The sequence below is a fragment of the Drosophila innubila genome (genome assembly GCF_004354385.1).
Source record: "Drosophila innubila isolate TH190305 chromosome 2R unlocalized genomic scaffold, UK_Dinn_1.0 1_C_2R, whole genome shotgun sequence".
Taxonomy (NCBI): domain Eukaryota; kingdom Metazoa; phylum Arthropoda; class Insecta; order Diptera; family Drosophilidae; genus Drosophila; species Drosophila innubila.
Genome location: NW_022995374.1, coordinates 23264090 through 23276886, shown reverse-complemented (window position 1 = coordinate 23276886; position 12797 = coordinate 23264090). Strand labels below are relative to the sequence as shown.

At 37.5% G+C, this 12797-nt stretch overlaps 4 protein-coding genes across 4 annotated transcripts; 3 read left to right on the top strand and 1 right to left on the bottom strand.

The window, feature by feature from the left end:
- Positions 1-1081: 1081 nt before the first annotated feature.
- On the top strand, positions 1082-2650 carry LOC117785182 (protein FAM8A1). Its single transcript, XM_034623095.1, has one exon. It carries the CDS (start codon positions 1186-1188, stop codon positions 2215-2217), a length of 1032 nt encoding a protein of 343 aa, XP_034478986.1. The 5' UTR covers positions 1082-1185; the 3' UTR covers positions 2218-2650.
- LOC117785185 (aminoacyl tRNA synthase complex-interacting multifunctional protein 1) lies at positions 2641-3743 on the bottom strand. Its single transcript, XM_034623097.1, has 2 exons — positions 3591-3743; positions 2641-3521 (listed from the first exon to the last, which is right to left on the bottom strand). The coding sequence occupies exons 1-2, from the start codon at positions 3729-3731 to the stop codon at positions 2721-2723; spliced, it is 942 nt and encodes a 313-aa protein (XP_034478988.1). The 5' UTR covers positions 3732-3743; the 3' UTR covers positions 2641-2720.
- Positions 3744-4456: 713 nt separating this feature from the next.
- LOC117785181 (PAN2-PAN3 deadenylation complex catalytic subunit PAN2) lies at positions 4457-9488 on the top strand. Its single transcript, XM_034623094.1, has 17 exons — positions 4457-4621; positions 4725-4918; positions 4975-5144; positions 5204-6359; positions 6430-6544; positions 6609-6730; positions 6788-6884; positions 6941-7000; positions 7085-7203; positions 7263-7439; positions 7503-7696; positions 7755-8132; positions 8190-8367; positions 8428-8639; positions 8698-8919; positions 8989-9098; positions 9156-9488. The coding sequence occupies exons 1-17, from the start codon at positions 4564-4566 to the stop codon at positions 9320-9322; spliced, it is 3729 nt and encodes a 1242-aa protein (XP_034478985.1). The 5' UTR covers positions 4457-4563; the 3' UTR covers positions 9323-9488.
- A 1463-nt stretch (positions 9489-10951) lies between these two features.
- Positions 10952-12245, top strand: LOC117785186 (immune-induced peptides). Its single transcript, XM_034623098.1, has 4 exons — positions 10952-11046; positions 11117-11143; positions 11210-12006; positions 12067-12245. The coding sequence occupies exons 1-4, from the start codon at positions 10995-10997 to the stop codon at positions 12076-12078; spliced, it is 888 nt and encodes a 295-aa protein (XP_034478989.1). The 5' UTR covers positions 10952-10994; the 3' UTR covers positions 12079-12245.
- Positions 12246-12797: the final 552 nt, after the last annotated feature.

Genomic DNA, 12797 nt, shown 5'->3' with positions numbered 1-12797 from the left:
TAATCAGCATCAATAGCCGAATCGATATAGCCATGTGTGTGTCCGTCCGTCGGACTGTCCGCCTGTCTGTCTGTATGAACAACAGGATCTCAGAGACTATACGAGATGGAGATACCAAACTTTCACTCACAGACTTCTATATACCCCCGCAGATAAAGTTTGTTTCAAATTTAAGCCACGCCTCCCTCCGCCCCCGTAAATTCCGAAAAACCGTTCGTTCGTCTGTATGAACAAAGGGATTTCAGAGACTATAAGAAATAGAGTTACCAAATTTGGCACACAGATTTCTATATACTCCACGCAGATCAAGTTTGTTTTAATCGAAAAACCACTACACCCACAGTTTTTATGATAATAAGTTTTTTGTGGTAATTAACGTTATATATTTTAGTTTCCAAAATACTTCCGAAAAATAAAAAAAGTTTGCTTGATTTGCGACCTTAGCAACATTATCTTGGTAAACAGGTGCCCGGCATAAGATTTTGGGACGCTCATTCGTAATGTGTTGGAAGCTGAGTCACGCTGAGCTTTTAATGATTAATATAGTTTAAAGGGGATCCGCTTTATTTTTTAACAGTTACTCATATTCCTCAATTTTATGACCGGTACTTGCACCCACTATAGTGCCAGGCCATTTCACAACCATATTACAAAATTAGTCAACATAAATAATTCATTCAAACATTTGTTAAAAATAACGTGCCGTCTTCTTACATTGCATAAATTCCAATAGAACGTGTAAGCCTAAAATGTTTTCAATAACAACCAGTTAGGGCTAACTAAGAAAAATAATATTTATTTTTAAATAACTATCTTTTGGGATTAAATCACAGTTATGTCGAATTTTTTGAATTTTTTACACCCAAAACAAATTGATTTTTTTTGCAGATGTTGCTTTTATATCGTATCATCCATTGATGAAAAAGCCCAATTCACTCCACCCTAGTGTCCAAGTCTGCACGCAAAGTGTTCGTCAAAGAAAATCAGCTGAGCGAATATTCCACTCTCTTTGTTTCGTGCTCTTCGAGTGTTTCAATGCAACCCTGCTACTGATTTGATATCCCCTGTTGCTCTTCACACCCCGCCATCTACTGCTGAACACGTCAACCTAAACAACAGTGAAATAAATATACAGAAAGTAAAAATTCGAATATAAATTTATATTTATTTCATTCGAATTAAGCAATGAGTGAGGAGAATACTGAAGAGGCTGTATTAAAGCCGGAAATAGTGAACGATGTGAGAGAACGCAAACCAAAAGAAATAAACAAGGATCTGACAACGAAGGAAGCATATTTCGCTAGTCTTGAGGAATGGGCAAAACAAGCAGCACTTATACAGATGTTTCCCAATTATTTGTTGGCCAACTACAACTATCCACCTGTGTTGCAAAGCCCGCTACCATTCGCCACTCCTCCCAGCATTGACCACCTACAGGCGAATCGAGCATCCCACCAGCATCCCATCATACCAGGGCAGGCGAATAATGCACCTGTTATTCGACCGAACTTCAACCGCTTTCGAGTGCTGGACGAAGCGCAGCAACAGGATATTATACAAAGACTTGGTGGAACGCAGGTGGTGGTCGCACCATTCTGGAAGAGAGCTGTAGCCGAGGCCATAGACGTATTCATATTATTTATATTGAAAATAATTGTAACATTTTCGCTGTTTCACGTTTTCGATCTTGACTTCGACAAGGACGTCATGCGGAAGACATTGGATGATGAGGACATCTTTGTAAGTTTCCTTGACATCTCCATGGACTTTATAACACTGTCGTCGGACTTGCTGTTAATTGAATTGCTGACAAAACTGATAGTATGTTGCTATGAATGCCTCTGGACAACATTTTATAATGGAGCAACACCTGGAAAATCGTTGATGAAGATTCGCATACTATATGTTGAAGCAGTGGTTCCTCTGCAGGCTCCAGTGATGCCTCACTTCGTATTTCAACCACAACGAGAACCGTTGCGAGCCCTGCTCTATCCGGCAGAGACTCCAACGTTGCCAAGGGCATTGATGCGGGCACTAGCCAAGAATCTGGTCATGACACTATTGTTTCCCATCTGTGTGGTTATGATTTTCTTTAAAAATAATCGCACAGCCTACGATATAATTACAAAGACAATAGTTGTCGAGACGAATGTGAATCCTGTTCCAGCGACCGGCACAGGTCCACAGGTGCCTTTGCAACGACCACATCAACAGTAGTCATAAGATGGGGACAATTGCATATAACGCCAAATTATGTAGGGAAATGGCAGTGGCATATATATACATATACATATATAATCCAATTCATTTAAGATTTGTGTTATCAATCACATGTTCGCATATCTGGTTATACAATTCCTTTCTGTTATGTAAATAGATAAAAGGTGGACAAAACAAAATTACATCTTATTGCCAGCTTGTGCATAGTTAAATTCAAATAAGCCTTGTGCCAGGTCTCCGGAAAGTTTAAATTGAGATTTAAGTCTGTTTATCAATGTCCTAACGTATTCCAATTATAAAAATAAAAGTTTCCAAATTGAATTCAAGAGTGATATGGTTCCGTTAACCGGACATTGAGAAACAGGTCCAAAACTATCGTTATTGATTTTTAGAGAAAAAATAAAAGTTAAACAAAAATTCTGCAACTAAAGTTGACCAAAGAATGAGACATTTTATTCTGAGTTCGAGTATATGATGTACATATGTATGGGCATAATGCTTTATTTAACTTGAACATTCTTCAAAGTTTGCGCCAGGAGTTTGCCTTTGCCAGGGATGTGCAGCGGGGATCCCTTATAGCAAGCGACCAGTTCGGCATTGGTCATAAGATCGGGAGCACATGTTTCGAAGACTTTTTTCTTGGGATTCAACTGAGCATCTGGCTGGCGTTCATAGCCCTCGCAATGCACCAAATCTCCGGGAATAGCGCCAGCTGGTGGACTTAAAACTTCAACCTTATCGGCAGTGGATGCACACATAACCATAGCCTCAGAGACAACACCACGCATTTTCGCTGGCTTAAGATTGCACAAGACAACCACCAAACGATTTTGCATTTCCTCAATTGGCACAAATTTAACCAGTCCGGATACGACAGTCCGTGGTGCTGGTTCTCCACAATCAATCTTCTCCAGATACAAGCTATCAGCATCTGGATGACGTCCGACCTCAATGATTCTACCTACACGCATATCCAAGCGTCCGACATCAACTGGAGCTTCTGGAACAGCACTTGGCTTTTCAGCGGCGGGTTTCTTTTCCTTTACTTTCTTCTCTTTTGGCGCTGCCGTATTTACAGCCGGTGTCGTTGTTGTGACACTTGCAGACGATGCCTCTGTTTCATTGGCAGCTTTGGTGCACATTCCACGGCTCCCAGGCACTGGAATTTGTTTCCTGCCATTGCGTATCTCAAGGCTCCTTAGTTGTGCCAAGGCCTCTTCCACCTCCTTGGCCAATGCAGCGTTTTCCTCAGTCAATTCCTTTTTCTTACGCTCTATTAGTTCGTTTTGTAGCGCCGTCATCTAAAATAATATACATATGCATGTATATTCATTCACCCTTTTAACACATTGATTTGCTGATGTACCTACCTCTCCTTGTAAGGACTCAATAAGGCTTTGTGCCCGTTCATTATTTTCAACGATTTTTTGAAGCGCAGACATTTTAATGCTTTTTGTTAAGTATTTCCTTGTTGTTAATTTTAGTGCAATTTCGCATGTGGCACGCAGCATTGTTGCTACGTCCTAAAACCGAGGGTTGCCCATCCGGCAAAAGTTTCCGATCTGGCTCGATTTTTTGTACTTAAAAAAACAAGTACATTTCCGAAATTGGGTATTTTTATTTTTGTACTTTCGAATTTTTTATTTCTAGAATTTTTTAAATTTTTGCAACATTTTTTTTAGAATTTTCTTGATTTTTCGCTATAACTTTTTTTTTTAGAATTAAATTAGATAACTTCTCTTCCCGACGGCTGAAAAACTTTAAACCTTTTTTAAAATGTTAAGCTTCATTTTGTCTAATTTCTAAATTTTAATTTTCATCAAATTTATTAATTTTTTAATGAGTTTTTTGCATTTTAAAATTTGTATTTATTGTCCAGTGATGGCAGCTTGGCCGTCAGTGTTGTCATCCAATGTGGACACTGTTGCCAACTTGGCTATTTTATAAATAGATCTGTCTATTTTCAGAGTTCGTTTGCTAGAAAAATGTCAAAATTTATATTAGCGGTGAATCTGGCTATTTAAAATAAATATTCAGCTAAGTTTTGCTATTAATATTTTTTGCAAAAACTCGACAAAACTCTAACAAGATTTTTACAACAATTTTCTAAATTCTAGTTTCGAAACTAAAAAAAAATTCAAGCAAGGTCATTCTGATAAAAAGGACAAAATATAAAAAATGACCTAGATCCCATTTCTAGGTCTGGCAGCGCTAAAATAATTGGCAGCTTTTTTCCTGCCAGGTGGCATCGTCTTTTAAAAAACAGACACAAAAAAAATAATAATAATAAAAAATAAAGTGTTTTGTCCAATAAATAGTAGTTGATATAAAGTGTTTGTGCGGATGGATTATGTTTATTGTGGCGGTGCTGATCAAATTGGCGCTGCAGAAGATATATTAAGTATGTATGACCAACGGCCCCAGTACATTTATTATTTGTTTTTTTTTTTTTTTAACTTTCACTTTGGATAAATATTTGTATATTGTGTGTATATTTGCTTAAGGTGTTTACGACACAGGCCCTTCGCGTAGCTCTGAGCATTATTCTCCAAGTTATAATGGATTCAATATCGGCTCAAGCGATGCCGACTATGTCGCTAATCCAATTCCGGTTCTTGCTGACGGTGGAGAAAATTTTGGCGTCTCAACTGTGGCGTTTGATGACTATGAAGAACTTCTTTGGATGGGCAATCAAGGCGTAAGAATAGTCTGTTGAATAATAATCATAAATAAATTTGTTAACTAATTCTCCAGGGACATGTCACCTCGTATTATACGAGCTCTTTGCAAAAATATACATCATTCCAAGTCCACGCCAGCGACATTGTTCGACAAATTATTACAATTGATTCAGGAGTTTTGGTATTAACACAGACCTCACTACGACACCAAATTCGTCGGGGACTTCCAAAGTTTACACACAAGTGAGTGTTGATTGAGCCACATATCTTAACCGTGTGGATAATCGTTTTTCTTTCTGCAGGTCCAACAATATGGTGGAAATGGTGTGCATGCTGCAGTTATCGCCACATCGTTTAGTTATGGCCGGTTTGCAGGAGGAACTTATTGACTTTGATATGGGCAGTCTAAAGGAAACAAGGTTGGAGCATGTCGGTTCAGCTGGATGCACAGTTCTGCGCAAGAACTCGCGATATCTATTTGCCGGCGATCAATTTGGAACAGTCACATTAAGAGATTTAAACACCCTAAACGTGGAGCACACAATCAAAACGCATACGAATAGTCTTTCAGACTTTGATGTGCAGGGAAATTATCTGATATCGTGCGGATTTAGTGGACGTCAAAATAACTTGGCTATAGATCGTTTCCTCATGGTCTATGATCTGCGAATGCTTCGACTGATTTCACCAATTCAAGTTCTGATTGATCCACAAATGCTCAAGTTTCTGCCATCTCTTACATCGCGTCTAGCCGTCGTATCGAGTTATGGACAATTTCAGCTGGTTGACACCGTTGAGCTGAGTGAACCACGAGTCTCCATGTATCAAATCAACACGAATGGCAGTCAATGTTTGAGTTTCGACATTAGTTCCTCATCGCAGGCTATGGCCTTTGGGGACCAATCTGGCCATATTAATACTATTGCCTCAATTCAAACCCCTCAGCCGCAGTTTAATGCCTTTTCGCGCAACACTGAGTTTGCGGATGTTGTGCCACAATTACCCATGGTTCCATTTACAGACACTAATTTCCCATTGTCCTCAGTTATGTTGCCGCATTTAACGACTGGTACACGTTGGTTTTCCGACTGGCCAGAAGAGCTCTTGCGCTATGGTTATCATCGTCCAAAAACTATTGATGCAGACGTTCTTAATAATATGAAAATGCAGGGCCCAATAGGTTATTCACCGAATCCGAGAACAGCGCGTCGTAATCAAATCCCTTACTGCTTGGTTGAGCAGGGTCAAGGAGGTTCATCCAATGCAAACGTCAATGGCAACACGACAACTGCTAAGGCAGACAGTGGAGTAAAAATTATACCAAGGCGGTATCGTAAAGTCGAGCTAAAATATACGAAGTTGGGAACTCAAGACTTTGACTTTGAACAGCATAATCAAACAATATTTGCCGGACTTGAAGCGACCTTGCCGAATTCATATTGCAATGCCATGCTGCAGGTAAAATGAACAGCATTTGAAATAATTGAATGAATTAGAAATAATAATGCAAGCCTAACAATTAATTTAGATCCTGTACTTCACGGAACCATTACGTTTGAAGTTGATTGGTCATACCTGCTTAAAGGAGTTTTGTTTGTCCTGCGAATTGGGATTCCTATTTCACATGCTGGATAAAAGCACTGGTTGGTTTTAGTACGCATACTAGTAACGGCAATTTCATGATGTACTGTGCAAAACCTTTTTTAGCTTCAACGCCTTGCCAAGCCAGTAATTTTCTGCGATCGTTTCGCACTGTTCCCGAAGCCTCAGCTTTGGGTTTGATTTTAACTGATCGATCATCAAATGTTAATCTGATTACTTTAATTCAGGCAAGTATCTTTGTTTCTGCGCTTATTATATATAAATATAAGTATTGATATTTATAGAACTGGAATCGGTTTATTTTGCATCAAATGCATTATGAAATTCTGGACTCTGGAAAGAATTCGGCTCTAAGTGGTTCCCAAAACACATCTTTTGCTGGTAACTATTTGCTCTCTCTTTGTGACCGCAATCGTTTACTTAAAGTTGTATTTCAGGAGATAGCATGGGCACAACGGAAAACACAACTTCCTCTGATTTGTACGATTCAATCTCCGGTATGTAAATTAGTCTAAGGAATAAAAAAAAATTTATAAGAGTTTAAAAATAATTGATCAAATTTAATAAATTTCATGTTACAGACGAGAGTTCAAAGGAGGAGGAGCGCGAACGTTGTAAAATCAATGCAGAAACAGAAATAAGTAAGATATTTGGAACCAAACAGATATGCATTAACCGCTGTATTAAATGTCAAGCAGAGGTAAATATAAATATAAAGTCTTAGCAATAGTACATTTATAAAGCTATCGATCATTTCAGAAATCAAAGGAGAATATTCTACTGGCCTGCAACTTATCTTATCCGACGCATATTAAAGACAGTGAACAACATTTTGATTTTGGCAACATTTTAAAGCGATCTCTGAGCTCCGAAAAAAATATTCAAGCCTTTTGCGAGAACTGTAAGAAGTTTTCCCCAACAAATCAGAGCGTTAAGGTAACATGAGACATTGCATTCAAGTATTACACTGCAAATTCATAGATTCTGTTAATTTTTTAGGTCACATCTTTACCACAAACTCTGGCAATCAACTGTGGTCTGAACAACGAAAAGGATATCAGCTTCTTGAAGCGACAGCTAAATCGCTGTAATGATAGGCCGACTGCTGAGACCGTATCCTTGAGCACCAACAAACCGTGCCGTTATGGTGTTAACTGCTCGCGAAGCGATTGCCATTTCATGCATCCCGATCGGTTAGTTTTCTTTATGTGACATTAAGGAAGCGCATAAATATGATTATATTTTAAATAGAAAATCTCCATCGCACACCAATCAACCGGGTAATATTAACAGCTCACCAAGTGCTCGCCAGAAATCGTGGTTTCCTTTGACCTTCAACATGGGTATTAATGAGGAAGACGAGCTGATCGTGCAATCACCCAGCCAAACAGCCAAATCAGAGCAGGAGGAAGAAGATGAGGAGCAACAGCAGCAGCAAGAAGAGTTCACCAAGGACAGTGTTCAGCGAATGTATGGCTTACATGCAGTTCTCTGTCAAATCGACGATGGCACCCAGAAGAATCTAGTTTCCTTGATTAATGTTCGACAGAAATATCATGCAATGAAAGCGAGCACGTCAGACACATCGGAAGAGACGCAGAATCAATGGTACATCTTTAATGATTTCAGGTAAGTAATATAGTCAACATCTGATAGCTGAAACTATAAGATTTAACTCGTGTTCAGCATTTCGCCCGTTGCACCACAAGAATCAGTTTGGTTCACATTGGATTGGAAGGTGCCATGTGTGCTCTTTTATCAAAGTCTAGAAGATGATGTCGAGTCTGGGCCGTCAGTTGATGAGCTTGCAGCCGCAATGAAGAGCTCAGATTTAACTACCACACCAACTAATCCGTTTTTACAAGTAAATTCAATATGCAAAGCTAATGCAATTCACTTAATTTACATAACAAACCTCTTTAAGGATATACTAAACCCGATGCCAAACAACCTCAGCACAGATGCGACTTTAAAGACACTTCAAGGAAACGAGATGCCTCAAGCAGGTGATTTAATTGCAATGGATGCAGAATTCGTTACTTTGAATCCGGAGGAAAATGAAATTCGTCCAGATGGCAAAACAGCAACAATAAAACCATGTCACATGAGCGTGGCACGTATATCATGTATTCGAGGGTAAATTACTGTGCTTATTCTATGCAAATCAAGGATTTAACATCGATCTCAATTACAGACAAGGCCCTGATGAAGGTGTTCCATTCATTGATGATTATATCTCGACACAAGAAAAGGTGGTCGATTACTTAACACAATTTTCAGGCATCAAGCCGGGCGACTTAGATGCCAATTTCAGTAATAAGCGATTGACTGCCTTGAAGTATTCATATCAAAAATTAAAGTTTCTTGTTGATGTCGGCGTCATATTTGTAGGCCATGGCTTAAAAAATGATTTCAGGTGATTTAAATAATCAATGAAATGATAAGATACGAATATATATATATTATATCATTATTAAATTTTCAGGGTTATCAATATTTATGTACCGTCCGAGCAAATAATCGATACTGTACATCTCTTTCATCTTCCCCATCATCGTATGGTTTCCTTGCGCTTTCTCGCTTGGCACTTTTTGGGTATGTTCTGATTATTACATAGCTTACTTTCATTTCTAATTCCAAGTTTTCTGATAGGTACAAAGATTCAATCGGAGACACACGACTCTATAGAGGATGCCCGTACAACACTTCAGCTCTACAAACATTATCTTCAGCTGCAAGCGGAAAAGAAATTTACGGTTGCATTAAAGAACCTATATGATCGTGGCAAACAGTTGCAATGGAAGGTACCGGAGGATTAAGTTGAGAGATTGCATATTCACGCTAATAGCCAATACAAATGATACACCGGCCAGCAAGAATGCAAGTTTTTAATGTATTTTTGTATCAGAAAAAGAATTCCATTTTATTTTAAGCTCAATTCTTGAGTGACAGGAAGAAAAATAAAATCAGTCCAATATATTTTCATCAATTAATTGCGTTTTATTAACCTGTGCTCGTGGCTTTGATACTCTCGGAAAATTTGTTACAGATTGTCTTGTTAAAGCTTTAGTGATGCCGTTTTAATGGGTTTTTCACTAGATTTGGTGTTTTTTTATTTTCTATTGCGTAAAAACCACTATGGGTTCTAATCATCTGGGTTTTTTTTTTGTAATTGGACAAAAATGAAATATAAGTTTTAAGTTAAGTGTTTTATTATTGATATATTTATTTATTGGAACAAATTATATTAATTTGAAAATACATTAACCTAATCTTCTAAAGTGTAATCATATTAAGTATATGTATTAAGTATATGTAGACTTTAACTTTATTTTGTGGAGTCCATATGCACTTAGACTTAGACTTAGAATTTTCTTTAAATTTAAAACACACGAAAAATGTCTTGGAATCAAAATTTAAGGTGTTGTTTTAAACTAATTACTTAAGATATAAAATAATCAAAATTCCAAAGAGGAAATCGCAATTTGACGAAAAAGATTTATTTAAACGAAAATTATTATTTTTTATTTCAATAATTTTATTGGTAATCTACGGTATTTAAAGGCAAAGAGCAACATGACTCCAAGTGATGTTACTGCGAGTTTTTCTCGATCCTTATTTTTCTATATTTTCATTATAATAATAATAATTTTCTATATCAGGCGCTGTTAAGATTAAGCAGAGACTAGCGCTTCTTTGAATTAAAAACTTATAAAATTAATCGAAAGTTGTATTAAAACTTGCATAAATGCAATTGAATATAAATATGAATATGTATAGTATGTATGCATGTCATATTTATGTTAATTAAATGTTGTCTTGGTTGCTAATAAAAAAAAAACTTGTTTATACTCGTACATTGGGTATTGCCCGGTAGATTAGTACGAGTATGGCAGAGGAAATTATTAAAAACAACAACAATGATATGTGTAGGTATACAGTGTGGCGCTCTATATATCATACATACTATATATGTGACTTTTCTTTAGAGGGCACCCACTAATCTGCTAGAATTAATACATTTGTGAGGGTTTGTCAGGTTCACAGACTTTGGGAAAATGTGTAGAGTATTTAAAGTTAGTCAAGTAACTTTCTTGACAAATTAAAAAATTTGAATACTTTACTATAAACAAAACTTTTTTATTAGTTTTTCATTGCATATTTCTTGTTTTATTATAGTTGCTTATGTTATTAAAAAAAGTTAAAAAAATAAAAATATTACCAATTAAAATTTGTTTTTCTTAAATCAATTACTTGCCATACTGTGTAAGTATGTGATATGTTGATAGGTTCGTTGAAGCAAAAACAACACCAAGATTATCATTTCTGAATTCCCCAAGCAAGCGATGTAAGCTTATCGACACGAATGGCGTCGTATGGGAAAATTTCACATTACATCTGAGCGATCGGCAAACTATATAAGCTCGAGAGACGTTGTAATAATGACATTCAAATCGAACTTGTTGTCATTACAGCACAATACAACACAATATGGCATCGTATCTGCTACTTGGATTATGTGGCTTCCTTCTCTTTTGTGCTGGTAATAACAACTGAAATACTTTAAGTTTCCTTTTGGATTTCCTAATAGTTTTCCCAATTTTCCTTTGCAGTTGTGGACTCGCAAAATGCACATGAAGGTAATGGATACAATTTTTAATAAATCTTGGAAAAATACTTAAAGCTACTTAATTACTTAACAACAGGTTATGGAGGGCAAAGGGGAAATGCTCCCCCCGTGCTGATTGGTCCCCCGGAAAGTCAAGTTTATATACGCGGCCGAAATGACGGGCCCTACACTGTACCTGGTGTTGATGGCGTTTTCCAACACAGTTCCTCCGGTGGAGCGCATGTCTATACAGATGCCCAGGGAAATACCTATTCACATCAAAAGAAAGGTGCTGATAGAGCTGGTAGCCACAGCATAAGTGGACCTGGCCTTGTTGCTCACAACTCACAATCCCCCGCTCCAGCTCCACGTTATACGCGTAGTCCTCAGCCTGATTATCAGGTTTCCCGACCAGGACATACAGTGGACTATGGCAGTGATGGAAGTTTCTTGGCTCAACGTCAAGTGCGTAGTGCCCAGCCCGATTACCACGTCTCCCGACCAGGTCATACAGTGGACTATGGCAGTGATGGAAGTTTCTTGGCTCAACGTCAAGTGCGTAATGCCCAGTCCACTGTACACGTCACCCGACCAGGTCAAACAGTATACTACGATAGGGATTCCGATATTCACGTCTCTCGACCAGGTCATACGGTCAATATAGGTCGTGATGGAAGTGTTTTGGCTCAACGTCAAGTGCGTAGTCTCAAGCCCAATCACCGCGTCCGTCGTGCGAGAGTTCAAGGTCAAAATTTTGTTGCTCGCGATGATCAAGCCGGCGTCTGGAATGACAATGTCTCCGTCTGGAAACGTCCGGATGGTCGCACTGTTACCGTCGATAAGAGCGGCAACGTTATAACTTCGGGCAGTCCAAATGGCCGTGGTCCACAATACGTAAGTTGTGATATTAATATGTGTTATTATATATGCATTATCTAACTTGAATATTTACAGTATCCCGGGTAAATATAGACTGATCAACAAATGAAGCTATTTGAAAACAAATATTTCGATCAGTTACTACGAGTGCTGTAACAATACAAGCGTGTACAACATCTTGGAATCTGCACTTTCCATTACAGTTTCCAATAAATAAAATAAAATAAATTGATTACTAAAAACAAGAAAAAAAACTAAAGTCTATTTAAAATAAATACGGGGTAAAATAAAACAAATTGTGTAATAAAAACAAGTAAGAACACTATAAGATACTCAGTTAAATAAAAACAGGGTATTACAAATGAACAAGGCTCCAAACCGGTTCTAAGCCGAACCTCTTAGAACCGGTTCGGTTCGGGTTTTTAAGCAGCCCTAACCGGATCATAAGCCGAACCCTTGAAATTATTTACTTTGCGAACCTGAACCTAAACCAAACCGCTTTCTTACATAAAAAATTCGGTTCGAAAAAAAAATATTTACATTATTTTTAAGGTTTTCTGATATTACACAATTATTTGAGACTTCGGATTAAAATAAGTCTCATACACACGTGTAAATCTTCAAATAAAAATTATCATACAAATTTTATTTCTTTAAAAAAAAATTTAATTAGTTTAATATGTAGAGAAAATGTATAACAATAAACATTTTTTTTTTGTATGAAACTGAACCAAAGTTCGAACCCAAACCTTGGGTTCAGGGGGTATATAAACCAATTTGCGAGTCGAACCGACGTCTTGCTCTAT